At 43.8% G+C, this 15,088-nt stretch overlaps 2 protein-coding genes and 1 long non-coding RNA gene across 3 annotated transcripts; 2 read left to right on the forward strand and 1 right to left on the reverse strand.

The window, feature by feature from the left end:
* Positions 1 to 1,502: 1,502 nt before the first annotated feature.
* On the forward strand, positions 1,503 to 7,403 carry LOC100840213 (protein MAK16 homolog). The gene is made up of 9 exons (XM_003567735.4): positions 1,503 to 1,795; positions 1,912 to 2,021; positions 4,183 to 4,301; positions 4,386 to 4,483; positions 5,905 to 5,992; positions 6,067 to 6,201; positions 6,300 to 6,396; positions 6,559 to 6,668; positions 7,135 to 7,403. The coding sequence occupies exons 1-9, from the start codon at positions 1,737 to 1,739 to the stop codon at positions 7,180 to 7,182; spliced, it is 864 nt and encodes a 287-aa protein (XP_003567783.1). The 5' UTR covers positions 1,503 to 1,736; the 3' UTR covers positions 7,183 to 7,403.
* Positions 7,404 to 8,731: 1,328 nt separating this feature from the next.
* Positions 8,732 to 9,981, reverse strand: LOC104582575. Its single transcript, XR_730351.3, has 3 exons — positions 9,645 to 9,981; positions 9,377 to 9,570; positions 8,732 to 9,273 (listed from the first exon to the last, which is right to left on the reverse strand). It is a non-coding gene; the product is annotated as an uncharacterized LOC104582575 (long non-coding RNA).
* A 3,350-nt stretch (positions 9,982 to 13,331) lies between these two features.
* On the forward strand, positions 13,332 to 14,753 carry LOC112270706 (serine/threonine-protein phosphatase 7 long form homolog). The gene is made up of 6 exons (XM_024458739.1): positions 13,332 to 13,397; positions 13,498 to 13,611; positions 13,728 to 13,969; positions 14,066 to 14,102; positions 14,188 to 14,445; positions 14,529 to 14,753. Exons 1-6 carry the CDS (start codon positions 13,332 to 13,334, stop codon positions 14,751 to 14,753), a joined length of 942 nt encoding a protein of 313 aa, XP_024314507.1.
* Positions 14,754 to 15,088: the final 335 nt, after the last annotated feature.

Here is a 15,088-nt window from a genome sequence, read left to right on the forward strand (position 1 = left end):
CGCGTTGCTGCGGAAATATATGTTACATGAAAAGAATTGAACTTTAATTCAAATAGATGCTGAGATAGCAAACTAACCTTGAAACTACAAAACCTAGGTTTGCTGAAAATATGAAGCAATAGCCAGTAATAATAGTATTTCCTTCGTCCAACAAAAATGTGTCTTAAGTTTATCAAAATTTGGATGTATCTAGACATGAGCTAGTGCATAGATGCATTCAAATTTGGTCAAAGTTGAGACATTTTTTGTTGGACAGAGAGAGTATAACTCGTGAGTTTGGATTAAAACACACACCTTCATGAGCAGTAGGCCAACAATGTCTACATCACTAAACAAATATGAAGATCTCACCCAGATACTAATGGGCCTGGGTTTGGAGGAGTTGAGCCCGCCGCCTCGTCCAGTGGTCTGGGCTTCTTGGCTCACGCTAACCCATGGACGGGACCGACTTCCTTGGCGCCTCCTCCTGCTTCCTCGCAGGCGGCGCCTAGCGCGGACTCCTCGCAGGTTGGACGTGGCGCGCTGGGACCGAAGAAGCAGCAAGACAACGGCTCACAGGCGGCCACGAAGTAGCAGGAGGAGATCGCACCGACGACAGTTCAACAGAGAGCAGTGTCTCGATCGAGGAGGCCGAACACCGCTTCATCGGGCAAACACAGACGGCCCGAAGGTTTCCCTCAGCAGCCGGCTCTCATACGGCACTTGCGGCCGGAACGCCGCGGCGGCGCACAAAGGAAGAGGTCCAGGATGCGGCTGAGAGCCACGGAGCTCGAAGATCCTCCTCCGTGACACCCTGCAGCACAGGCCGCCACGCGTGAAGCTCAGTGAAGACGCCAGTGTATATATAGCATCATGGACAATTATTATTGAGTGGAAATTGAGAAGGACAAATGGGAGGAATGGAAACGGCAGGACATTTGTTCCTCGATCAGTGCGACGGTTTTCATTCTACTACTACTCGGTACTCCTTAATAGAGGGGCCATTTGTTCCTTAATTAGTGCGGCCATTTTCATTCTAACACGGAGTACTACTCAAGGTCGTGCTAATTGATAACGGAAGAGAGAGGGAGAGGAGAAAACAGAACGCACGACATTTGTTTCTTGGGATTGTGTAGGGCGCACGTTCCGGTGCGCGAGTCAGTACGACACAGGTACGCAAGGGGGATTGCTCGGGCCAACACGGGAATGCAGCGGAAACGGAACGATCGTGGATCGTGGCTCGTGGGAATGATGCGGGCGAATCTTTGATATGATTGGTTGCTGATGTGGATATGCTACCTGTTAAGAGAAATATGTCGGTGTTACCTCTACTTAGATACAGAGGATTGGATCGAATCGGAGCACCAGCCTACAGATGATTATATATATATTGTTTCTTGAGAGAGATGAGATTATATATAACTCGTGTCAAAGAGGAAAACTACTAGTGTCAGGCAGGCTTTTCACCGGGCCAGGCCCGTTTATCCCGAGCTGGGCCACCTATATACTTTGGCCCATCTCGGTGCCGAGCACCCGCCCTAGCCCACTCCTCCTCCTCCTCCTCCGTCGCTCGTCTTCCTCCTCGCGCGAGAGCGCCGCCATCCCTCCCCATCCCGCTGCCTCGTCTTCCTCCACCGTAGGTATCTATCTACCCTTGGATTCTCTCGCTCCCGACCTCCCATCACCCCACGAACCCTTTTAGCTCCCCGTCATAATCTTCCCCAATTCCTGACTCCGCCCGTGAATTGGCGTCCAAGATGAGCGACGACGTGATATGGCACTGTATCCGCCACAACCACTGCAGCTTCATGGCAAAGTATTGCGGCAATAACTCCTTGTTCCTCGTCGCAATTTCTTTCATCGTGTTTTCTCTCTAACGATAAGTTGGTGCTGTTTTCTCTCTTAACGATAAGTTGGTGCTGTTTTGCGCAGGATCGAGACAGGTATCTTCTGCCGAAACCCCTACAACGCTACGGGCATTTGCAACCGGAGCTCCTGTCCACTTGCGAATAGTCGCTATGCCACCATCCGGGACCATGATGGTGATTCATTCCCTCCTCTTCTCTTTTTCAGTATGGATTTTGATTGAATTTTTCGGTCACCTGTTGAGGCCATGGTAACCTTAATTCATTGTCTTGTGCTATAGAGTATAGACTATAGTTTGCTATGATGTTACTGTTATTGAACTAAATGCCAACCCCCTCCCACAAAAAATACATCATTCCAAGCAGGGCCTTGAGACCTCGCTACCAATTAATGTTCATAACAAGTGTCTTGGACTTAGTACTAATTTTATACTAAATCCAAGACACTTATTATGGATCGGAGGGAGCAGGATCGTTGGATGGTACATCTGTTGATTTTTTCCATCGGTATAGAATTGTTCATGTTACATTAGAGGCCCAAATAAATTTTTCAAGGCCAGTTCTTGATTTGAATACTTTTCAGCATCAGGGTTATATCCCTCTCCTCCATGCCTTCAAGCCAGTGGTCTCTGCTTCCAGGCCATGTCAATGCATAGAGATTGCCAATGCTCCTTGTATACGCACGTATACCTTCCAATAATTTATGCAAGAACCAAATATTTCATTTTCTTTCCGAGTGAGCTTACCGAAATCATACCAGATCAGTTATTGTGCATTTATCTAGAGGAATCATGCTACTGATCCCAGTAACCTTGATGTGAACCAGCAGAAATTTATTAAAATCAACATAAGCATACCCTATCTGATTCAAAATTATTATCAAGTTTCCTATTCATTCTCAGGATTGAGCACTGGAATCATCATAATTTGACTCAGAATTGTTTCTGATCCATTGCAAAATAATTCATGATCAAATGCAAAAGATTGAAATTATTTGTATTTAATTACAAAATGTTTTGCAACAATTGCACAGCAGACATGGAGAAGTTTCTTCCAAACTATGGACAAAAATATTCCATGTACAAACTAAATAATACAATTGATTCATGAACAAATCAACAAACACATTCACACAGATGATACCTACCTAATTTCTACATCATATGCGGAACCTGATCTCACACTCATACATGAAGAACATGAAAAATAAGATTCCTTGATAAGAGAAGCACATTCTTGTTCACAAATACATTTTTTTTTGGTAAAATCACTAAAGAATCTTGAAGTTTTGGCTTCTTAGTTTTGTTCATGTAGAAAGCTAAACCTTTTTTTGGATGTACCATATGTACAAATCACAACATATTAAGAAATTTGGGTGAACAAATACGTAAGTGACCCATATGTTATGTCAGAAACAATTGCCTAACCAAGAAAATTGGATGAACAAAATTATTTGAACACACATGTGAAGTCAGGGACAAATGCTTTCGGATCGGGGAAAAACAAAACAAAAATGAAAACAAGTGCTCAGATCTGTTAATCATGAATATGAAATAAGATTTGGTTATAATCCGCAGTTAAGCATGATGAAGCGGAGGATGATGCAGCTGCAGCTGTCCTCCGGAGCTTGCCGCTGTATAACGCCACAACACGGCCGCGGATGGCTTAGGTGACATGGCTGTTGGCGCTGCCTTCCATTATCTGGACAGGAGCACCTCCCTATTTCCCCACATGCTAGATCTGCACCCACCCGCCTCAGATTGCATTGCCAATGATCTGTTTCTGGATGGTGTCCACCCTTCCGGTGCAGGGCAGTGTGCTGATTCCTGATCTCAGCTCCCTCGCCGCTGGAGTTCATGGAAAGGGTTGTGTAAAGGTGTCGCCTCTTGCGTTGAGTAATCCATGTTCCTGAAAGCTGACGACAAAAAGTCTGGAGGTTGAGTAAGCTGGAGTGGTAAATGATGAGTCCAGAAGTTTGTTGTCCTGTTTTTTCATGGTTCAATTGTCTGGATGCTGCACTATCTTTTTGACACTAGTAGTAGTCTTGGGAATAGCCACAATCAAGTAAATTGTTTGCAGTTTCGCACCTCTGCAAGATATTTTTGTTAAAGGAAATTGAACATGTGATTTTTCCTGGAGGAAATCGCATAGAAACCACAAGGTGTTGCAATATTTTCTTTATCTATTTGCTCAGACATCTATCCAGTTATCTCCTAGTTATGAACTTCTCTTGTGCTCTTAGCCTCTTAGTTCTTTTTGGAAGTGGAACTAAACTTACTCATCATCAGAATCTTTTGCTGATGCTGTTTTTTTTTTGTTCCTTTGACTGATCATGCAGGTATTTTCTACTTATACATGAAAACTGCTGAAAGAGCTCATCTGCCAAACAAATTATGGGAGAGGGTCAAACTTCCCAGGAATTATGAGAAAGCAATGGAAGTCATCAACAAGCATCTCGTATGCATTTCTAACTAGTCTTTCTCATTCCATCTAAATATGAGTCTAGTTAGTCTTATGCATGCCTTCATTTCATTATCAAAGGAGTTTTGGCCCAAGCTACTTGTGCACAAGATAAAGCAGCGCCTGACAAAAATGACTCAGTATCGGATAAGAATGAGGAAACTTCAACTTAAAGTGAGGTAAGCACATTTCTTGGTTTGCACAACATATTGTGTAATAATGTTCTGCTGCTGAGTCCTGAGTGTGATCTGATAGGCGGAAATGTGATATATTGATTTGAATGTGACACATGATTGATGAAAGACCGCATACTAATTCATTCATGTTCTATGTGTCGTTCTATTTGCTTTTCTCTCATGATTTGCCAAAACAGCAGAATGTAAAAAAGAAAAGTACGTTAGATACTGTAACACAGTACATAATTTACAATCCTTGGCATTGATCATGCCACAAGGCTGATTAGGAATGCTGAAGTTGTTACATGGTTAAGTCATGAACTTACAGGTATCCATCATCTGGGATATTGTTGCAAGGTTTACCCTGTGTATTATTTGCATTGTTCTATTGCAGCTACACTTTTTCTTGGAAACAACATATAAAATAGTAGGTTTCTGCAGGTTGATCTTCCACATTGCTTTATTGTTTTTCTAATTTTCTGAATGCTTATAGTTCTCGTTGTATTTTAGGCTTTGTTATTCTATGCGATGGATTAGGCTTCATTGAGGAGATATTTTGTGTCAAGTGGAATAATTGGAATTGCCAAACATATAGCTAGATTTAAGAACGAGAAGTGGCTAAATGATGATCACAATCAATTAGGTAGACATGAAAAAAAAAACTGTTTTTTCTTGCAGAGAAAATGCACGCACTGTTCTTCAACTTGCGTGCATCGGTCATTCAGGGTCATGAACTTTGAATCACATATTTACACTCCTAAACATCTTTAAGGGGTTCACTGCAGCTCTTGGTAGCTCTGACTGATTTCATGTCGTCCTACGCCATCAGGCCCACACGACAGCCATTTTTACCTTCCAACATCCATTCTCCAACCTAAACTTCTTAAGGGGTTCAGAGGTTCTTTTAGCTAGGGCTGCATTCATGTCGTCCTAGGGCCCATACGTGAGCCATTGTTTCTACTCCCATTTGTCCTTGCAGTCAGCAATCTTGGCATCGACCAGCCTCGCCGCCGCCAGTACTGTCTGCTCTTCTCAATTCTCTCCAGGCAATCTCACTAGGGCTGGCTGCGTCTGCCAAAGGGTTGAAACCCTAGGATCTTGGTTCCAGTTAGCCCTCTTTCTGTCCTGCTCCTCCTCTTCTTCTTCCTTGATCAATCCTGCTCCAATCAGGCTTCTTGGGCTGTTTAGTTCCGTAAGACAAACAACTTCTTCAGATTAGTTTTTTCCCTTGGTCAAAATACTACTCTTATTATATTATGGCGACCATAAACCTATTTGTGATAGTGAAAAAATCATTTGAGTAGTGATCACTTGTGACTTGGTGAGATGATATGTGTGCCTTTTATATATGTAAACCAAGTTCACTCACAAGCTGATGTTAACTTCTCCGAAAAGTTGCTAAACATTTTCTTCCATTCTGTTAGGGAGAAGATAATGACAGTGCCCAGGAAGAAGACTCAGCGTGATCTCAGAAGATTGGAGAAAGCTGAAACCGCTGCTCAACTAGAAAAGGTTATTTGTGTGTAATCTTCATCACATGTCTATTATACATTGCCATATTCTAACATCTGCTCTCTGTCATGCAGAATATTGAAAGTGAACTAAAGGAGCGCCTGAGGAAAGGTGTTTATGGTGACATTTATAATTACCCCTTCAAGGAATTTGATAATATTCTTGACATAGAAAATATTGATTTGGCTCCTGAGGAAGAGGAGGAAGAAGTAAGCATAGTACTGAGTATTGAGAACTAAGGCTGCTTCATTGTGTTCTCACTGCTCACAAGCTTTCCCATGTATTGTTGGTTCACTTGCTAATACAGGAAGGTGAGATAGAGTATGTTGAAGGTGATGAGATCGAGATGGGTGACATGGAAGACATGGAAGATATGGAAGATTTTGAAGGCCTTGGTGAGGATGGTAAGCACCTGCAGGATCCTCTGTTTGGCGTAGACACCTCTCCTTTTTTCTGTGTTACCTAGATAATTTGAAGAAACTTTACATTTTATAAATTATGGACCTTGAAAACTCCATTCTGATTTGTCTTTCCCTACTAACATGCTACCAATGTAATGTTTGCAGGCGATGAAGATGGTGACGGTTTAGATGAGCCAGTAACAAAAAAGCCCAAGGGATCAAGCTCTAATTCGAGATCGAAGATCGGGAGGAAGTCTACCAAGGTTATCACCGAGGTAAATCAATCACTTTGATATGAATACTTTTCCATGATGTCATGATAAATTGTGTGACTTGAAAGCATGGATAAAATCAAGCACATCTTTTTGTTTTGTTACATATTGATGTTAGTAAGATCCAATAAGTTGCTAGTGGAAAATTGGTACTCCATCCAAGGCACATAAGTATACATGCATTCGATATTTAAAACCTTTTGCCACAGTTACATGTAAAAGTATACGAGTTGGGAATGCGAGAATAATATCATTCTATTTTCCTTGCAAAAATCCTTGAATGTTATGTATCTTGATTCTATTCTTTACACATATATTGCAAGGAAAAAAATAGTAAAAAATGTCATCACGGAAGACATTTCTCCTGAGTATATAAAATGTCATCGCTGAAGATATATCCTGAAGCTAATTTTGAATTAGCTCAATTCCTGTTTCAGTATCGTTTATTTCTCGCTTGTGTATGGGACAGGTGGAACAAGATGAAGACAGGAATAGCAGGCAAAGGACGCGAATGTGAATCCACCAGGCATGATTTCAGTTATATGCTACTAGGTGTTGGTTCTAATTTTGTTGTACTTTAGATAATTTAATTAATTTTCCCTTGTCATGATAATTTGTAGAATTACTATTTGGTGAGATTTTTTAAACTAGCCCATCTGCAACTTTGGCTAAGCCTTATTGGCAGAATTCACACCGCGGTTTTTTAATGTATTTTAATCGTCTCCATCTTCTGCGCTAGCTAGTACTTGATCAAACAGCTTGTTTTGCTCATTGTCAGCACTACCGCCCCCAGGAGGTGTATGCTTAAACTATCTTTGTGAAAAGCGTAGCCTAATTGAGCCCTGCCTTTGCTGCAACTTTTCTGCTTGTTCCACGTTGTCCGTGGATTATCTCGTGCCGTGTGACCGCAACGAACGTCGATCACCTGGTGATCTTACAGGCTTAAGAGTCATGAACGCAGAGCATGCAACAAGTTTGAAGCGCAGCCGCTGTATGGCTGTGTGATCTATGACTACAAAGTCCACAACTTGTTACTCCATGGTTTTGAAAACCGGACCGCCGGTTCCAATTTGAACCTGACTGTGCCCGATACCAAACCGGAAAAACAAAAAAGCAGCTGGTTTTTATAAAAGGGTTAATTGGATCTATGGAGATATGACATTACAAAAATTTGACTTGGAGATATGACATTAAAAAACTTGACTTGGAAAAATGTCACTTTAACTTTTTATACCTCTATTCACGTCATTTCAACAGCCGGCCCATCGAGTGGCGGCCCAAATTCTTACAGATGTTTTTTTTCCTTGTTCTGCATTTTCTTCAGATTGGGATGCGGCTCTTGGCTCGTAGATTAAATCGCCGGCTGTACTTGTTGTTGCCTGATCGATGTATCTTGCATTATCCTGCCTCAACCCTTCCATAACATACCTTAATTCGCGGTCGAACTAAAGCAAACCAAGACGCTTTTTTCTTTCTTTCTTTCTCCAACACGCAGCAAAGTGGGCATTCTGTTTTGGAAGGAGAGCGTCAAGTCTTACAGCAACAAAAACCAAAAGCCAGTACAGCAAAAGGAAGATCGTAATAGACTATGATAAAGCCAAACTTCATCTGAGACCTTTGATACTCCCCCACAGAGATTGAGGCCCGCTTCCCTCAAACCTTTGATTCCAGCAAGATATAGCACTAGACTATGACACAAGGTTTCAACAGAGTGTTAAGGTTTCCAAATGACACAAGGTAAGCCTGCCTGACAAACCAATTTTGCTACAGTACTATATCTTGCTGGATCCAGGTAGAGCGAGTATATGTGTTGAAACCAACCAAATTGCCTAAACGCTACTCTCTTATTTGTTTAAGTAAGCAAATTTCAGTAAGCGGGAGATGGTTCAGTGGCAGCAATTAGCAACAGGGGAATTGGCAGTGCGAAAAACAACCAAATGCAACGTTTGTTCTGAACTAGATATGATCAGTTGATGAGAAAGCATTACGACTGTTTTTGTCCTCATTGTGTACTGACATCTAAACAGCAATTCCCAGAGGAATTGCATCTATATAACACAAGGCGATGGTCAGAAAAACATAAACAGATGATCAATATTTGTAACATGCCATACAATTGTTATACCAGCAAGCAAGCACACGAAGACATAATATCACCTAGCATAACACAAGAGGAAGACACCAAATTAAAATAAACCAACTCTGCTAACTTAACTCACTCACAACCAGATCGATCATGACTAGGTCTGACGAAGCGACCAAGGATCATATATATAAGAGCAGTACTAATGACCTTCATACATGCTCAAATTAAGTGCATGCCAGCACAGATAAGCATTAATTTCTAGCTAGTTTTGCGAAACACATCCTGCTTGCAGCTGGAAAGCTAGTCGACCGACACGATATGATTTTTTTTTATTTTTTGCAACTGCCAGACAAGAGATGTTGACTTCATTGATTTGACTTCTTGAACCAGGCCAAGGGTAAATCAGTTGGTTCAGGGTATCCCATCAGCCAACCCAAGCCCATAGGAAACACCTTGAGGAAATAAATCGCCCCCAGAATCGTGAAAAAACGACGGTAGCTTTGACATCTTCGATTCAGGCGCCTGCAGGGGGGGTGGGGGGGGGGGGGGGGGGGTTGGGTTCAGATGATGATCGTATTGAAAATCTGAAAACAGAAAGAGAAGACGAGAAAATCTGTTTATTTACCAGTGAGAATCATCATGTCTAGGCTCAACTTGTGCAGAAAGGCTGTGCAGAAGCTCACTATTCCGCCAGCCTCTGCTCCCGGTAATCCTGAACTTGCTATGGAAGTCAGACATGAGGTCGTACAGCTCCTCTTCCTTCATCAGGATTTGTTCATACTGAGCCACGCCTTCTTTTTTATTGTGCATGGTGCAATCCTAGGAGGCACAAAAATGATTTACCAAATATTTTAATTACCTAATAATCATCTGATAATGAGAATTTTGCTTACATATATAGTTAGGGGTTCTGTTCAATAGCGGCGGCTTCACGGCCCGACAGACCCACCTCTCCAGCGCGCCCATTAGAAGGCCCATCGGGAAGACGACCCTGCCGACCGGCGCCCTCGACAGCATGCAGCTCATTGCCGCCGGCAAGAGAGCCAAATCCCTGCTGCCGCACAATGGATTGATTGGGGATGGACCCAACCCGACCTCGCCAGCATCCGGGCCTCCGAGCTCGGCCAGGCCACGGCGGCCGCTCCACCGTCCCTGCCTGATCTCAAGGTGGAGTTCGTCATGGAGGTGGGGAATTAGACTACGCGAAGGAGAACGGGCCGGGGGTGACGGGCTAACGGGTCCGGTTTGGTCTGACGTGGCGACCGATCTCACCTGTCCGGACTCGAGCAAAACCAGCAACATAAGCCGTTTCGGACTTAACGAGACAATTTGGTTCAAAAAATGTGGTTTTGCGAGCGGTATTTCGTTAAGTGTGGCTCCGCGATAGAGCTGCCTTAAAAAGTGTGGTTTTGTGAAATTTAAACGAACAATTAGGAACGAATGATGCGCGCGGAGAGAAATCGACCAAAGGAAGTTGGTAAAGGTAACGAACCCTAGGTCTGATGCTGCTGAAAATTAAGTCTGGCTTGGGGTTGGAATTGGTAGAGCATTGCCGTTGGCCGGAGTGCAGTGCGGCCAAGTTGCCGGAGAGCCCAAGTTGCCGGAGAGCCGCCGCCGCCATGGATTGATCGAGTTTCGCCCAATGAATTTCTTGGATCGGATCCTTGTTGCCCCTGCTGTATGCGTGTGATAAAAGTAAGTTTGTGGTACGAAAGAGGGGAGGCTCTGCTAATATATGGCCGCGGAAGAAATAATCAATCGTACCTGGATCCACAGGGGGAGGAGTTCAGGAGTTCTATGGAGTATACGTCGGCGGAGTGACGGCAAGTAAATACTGCTCCGCGGAACGGCATGTGTCTGACATTTTTTAGAAATAGATACATCCGTTTTTGTCAAATTTGAGACAAGAATTATAGGGTAATAGATATTCACTCCGTTTCATAATTCTTGTCTCAAATTTGCTAAAAAATGAATGTATCTATTACTAAAAACTGTCTAGATACATGTAATATTTCGACAAGAATTAAGGAACGGAGGTAGTATCATGCTTAAGTGCCGGTACATATCATAAACACTACTCGACTTATGATAATATAGTGGTGGAAAACAAGTTAATCGGTATGTGCCATCTTTGCTTCTTCACCAAATAAGTCGTTATCTTCAACCCTCTTGCAGTCTTGCTTGTTCTTCACACCCAGAGCTTCCTTCCCATCTTTACAATACCTTCTCTCAGACCGGACGAGCCAATGACCATACAATGCCATGACAAGTGTAGAAACCCCAGTCATCTCCACCGCAGCGTTCAGCCATCTCCCTATCCGGATCCCTAGCCTACAGATGGGATTATAGCAATTCATGTCAAAGAGGACACTAACTAAGGAAGAAATTAACAGCTAGAGAGCATTAACATAATTGTACCGACCATTCAGGGTCATCTGGCCTTGGCGTGATTTGAACAGAAAGATGGTTCATCAACCGACTATTACGGAAGCTCCTCTTTCTTCTGCTGGATTTCGCTCAGTTTAAAAGTTTTCTCAGTAACTTGCTGTATGAATACACAAAGAAAATTGCCATCCCACAGAATGATGCATACATGGATATTTTGAGTAGCTAGCTAGGAAAGATTTCTGCCATGTTTCGGTTGACGCAAGGAAAAGGGTTGACGCACGGTTCATCATATGAAAACTGCAGCAGCAAATTAAACATACGAGGTGTTGCTGCTTGTACAAGGCATCCAACCGAGATTTGTTTAGTAAATCAACCAGGAAAGGTTGCCAGGCTGCTCAAAACTGCTACTTTGGGTAAAAAATGTCGATCTTGTTTCCAATAGAACAGACCTAATAAGTCGATCAAATTAACACAAACGGAAAGAGTTGGATTGCAGCTAGATCGATCCTTGATTCCATGGCACGTAGAGAAAATAACTAGCCGGGAAAAAAAGATGGGAAATTTTGGACCTCGGTACTGTAGAGCCTCGGCGAGAAGAGACCGCGTTACCCCTCGGGAACAGCAGGTGAGGCGACCGCCACCTGCGTTCGCTGGAGCACAGACCCACCAAGCCTCCTCGCCGCGTTCCGAAGAGCCATCGATCGTCGCCAGCAAATAATTAGGAGGAGTCCGTCACGAATTCTCCACACTTTGCTCGATCGCCAAGGGGAAAGAATCGAAAGGTGAAAGCATGAGAAATTCTTCTTCCTTGGGTTAGGGTTTGTCCGCCTCCGCCGCCGCCTACAAACAGGAGGAAATAGAGAGAGTGGTCCGGTGGTGGGGAGGGGTGAATTTCGACAAAATTGACCCAAGACCCAAAGAAATTTGAAATATGAACTCCTGGCGAAACTATTTCATAAGCCTGACCCTTCCATGTAGCGCCCGCATACTAGGCGTTAGCCTTACACTATAACGCCTTGTGATCGGGCGTTAAACTTGTGCCAGCGTGGCGATGCCGGAGACCCACGGCAAGCCACTATAGCGCCTCGTCCACGGACGTTATACGAGTACTTTAGCGTCTTGTCACCGGGCGCTATACCCCCGTACCCTAAAGCGGCCGAACCGCTCGGGCCAGAGGCTCACGCACAGAAGGGTTCGGCCCTTTTCCTCTCCCGTAAGAACACAGCGGCGGCAGCGGTTCCTCCCCTGCAAATCTCTCCCCTGATTCGTCGATTTCTCCGTGGATTCCGTTCGCATTTGCTCCCCCCAAGTATTCTCCCCTGATTCTCTCAGTTTGGTCCGCATTTTGTCCGCTGATTAGCTGTACATTTAGAGTTCGAGGTTCTATCCGGCCCTTTTCCTCTCCCGTAAGAACATGACTCTAATTCTGGAAAAGAAATGTTCCGATTTTGACCAGTAGTTACCACCTTGCCATGTGTGTACTGTCTAGAAGAACATAGTTAGTTGAATTCAAGATGGGTCAACTTTATCGTCCTACCCAATTTTTGTCCATCTGTTTTGAGGACATAATAGTATTTGATGCTGACATTGCTGTACCCTGTTTCTTGTTTTTTCTATTAGAGATGCCAGCCTGACCCTTAATTTACTACACAAAAATCATTGTCGACATAGGAATGAGAAACTTATGCAAAGGCCAATGGAAGGGAAACTTTAAATTAGTTTGATCTATTGTTTTATGCATTCCCAGACTCCCAGCTGCAGCCTCACTTTAATGGTACTAAGCAACCTATTCTCTCTTCACTTTGCTACTGTTGCATGCAATGTCATAATGCCAATATTTTTGAAAACAAAGCTAGGTTTTTTTGGAATGTGGCCGGCTGGTAGTTGCTAGTTTTGTATGAAGAAAAAACTTATTGCTCAAATACCTTGATATGTTATACGAAGTTGTATTGTTGGGGATAACAAGACCTCAGAAAGTATGCTCTTTTCCATGCATGTGGGATGGCTGTTATAATCAATTATTTTGTGTTAATTGTTATAACTATTTCTTAGGCATGACTGGTTTGGTTTGTTCATTCGATGGTTGTCTTCAATTCATAAGATGGATTTGTAGAAAAGGCTTGCTTTGTTGCTATAGTTCGGAGTACGGGTGTCATTTCGTTTGTTAATATGTCTTAATTGGAACATGTAGGATGGCGCTCCTAATGGATCACTACGACATGGCTCACCGTGGGCATTTGGTACGGGATGAACAAATGGTAATGAGCATTTACATGTTGCTTCTTTTTGTCATTGTTTTGTTCCAAACGTGTAAGTGAGACGATCGTAACTTTAATGGCTTTTGTACTTGTTTTGTAGGATCTTGGATCCCTCAAACTTAGGTCTCACGGTGCCTCCTCAGGCGCCATGTCTTACGATGAGCGGTACACACCGTTCATCTTGAGGACATGGCTCCTTCCGTTCATCCATATGGTGACCCGGTCGACACCTTGGATGAACGCTTGTGCAATCACCGCGCTTGTCGACCAGTGGAGGCCTGAGACCCACACTTTTCACCTCCGGACCAGTGAGATGACTGTGACTTTCAGGACATGTCCATGATCCTGGCACTCCCCATCGGCGGGAAACCAGTATGTATCAATACGGCCTCTTCAGGATGGCGCCAGCAGATGGCGGATCTTATTCGTAGGGCACCGGAGGCCCCTGAGGACCCCGCTAACGACAGAGTGCCAGCGGGCGCAACGTACACTTGGATCGTTGAGAACTTCTCCGAGTGTCCTGAGGATGCTGCCATCGAAGTGGTTGAGCAGGACGCACGAGCATACGTGTGGTATGTCATCACACGCACTCTGTTTGCTGACGGGGGTGGCAGGACAGCTCAATGGCATTGGCTGAAAGCCTTGACCGTATGGGACTAAAATTGGAGCTGGGGCACAGCTGCACTTGCCTACCTTTATCGGCAGGTAATTAATATTTCATTGTTGTTACTATGTGCAATGACCTGTGATGACATGCCTTAATTTATTTGTTGATTACCTTTTGTTTTAGTTGGACGATGCTTGTCGTGGGAGCAAACCAGACAGCAGCATAGGTGGTCCATTGCTTCTACTGTCTGTTTGGAGCTGGGAACGCTTCCCCGTTGGACGACCGGAAACGTTGGCATTCAACGATTGGGACGATCACGAAGACCCGCTGCGGAGACCCACTTGGGCTTACAAGTGGGACCGTACGAGAGATAACTGGAACGACACTAAACTTCTGTACAAGCAGTACACGAACGAGTTCGACACTTTAACCCCTGAGCAGGTAAATATTGTTATTGCAGAAAATTATTATGATTTCATTGCTCTATGGTAACCGAACATTGCGATGCTTGTGATATGTTTAAGGTGGAATGGCAGCCATATGGTAGTGGGGACGATTTCGGTGTCCCATTCGATTATGAGCTAAACCCGAAGTGCTTGGAAGAAAGACATCTGTGGTTGATGCGATGTCCACTGATATGCATGTGGGCGGTTGAACTTCATCAACCACATCATGTGATGCAACAGTTTGGGTTGTTGCAGACCAATCCGCCAAAGTGGAAGGACACGAACATACAGCTTCACGAGTAAGTTTTTGTTGTTCCCATTAAGCTTTGCGGTGTTACCTTTTTGCCGCAATAATATGGTGCCTTCCAAATATTTGTAGGCTTGATAGGAAAAAACAGAAGAGCAAACAAAATTGGCCTAAGGAACATAGGGTGCATGTGGACAAGTTCAAAAGGTGCTTGGCCAAGATGGAGAATGGTGAAGGAACCCCCCAACGGGTGGCAAATCCTGAGGCATTTAACAACTACCTGCGTTGGTATCTTGAGAACACCAGAGCAGAGATTTGCCGGCCCGCCTACAACCATGAAATTTTGGAAGATGACAACCTATTCGATGAGGCATCAAACGCGGAGTACAAC

Source organism: Brachypodium distachyon, chromosome 2, assembly GCF_000005505.3.
Source record: "Brachypodium distachyon strain Bd21 chromosome 2, Brachypodium_distachyon_v3.0, whole genome shotgun sequence".
Classification (NCBI taxonomy): Eukaryota; Viridiplantae; Streptophyta; class Magnoliopsida; order Poales; family Poaceae; genus Brachypodium; species Brachypodium distachyon.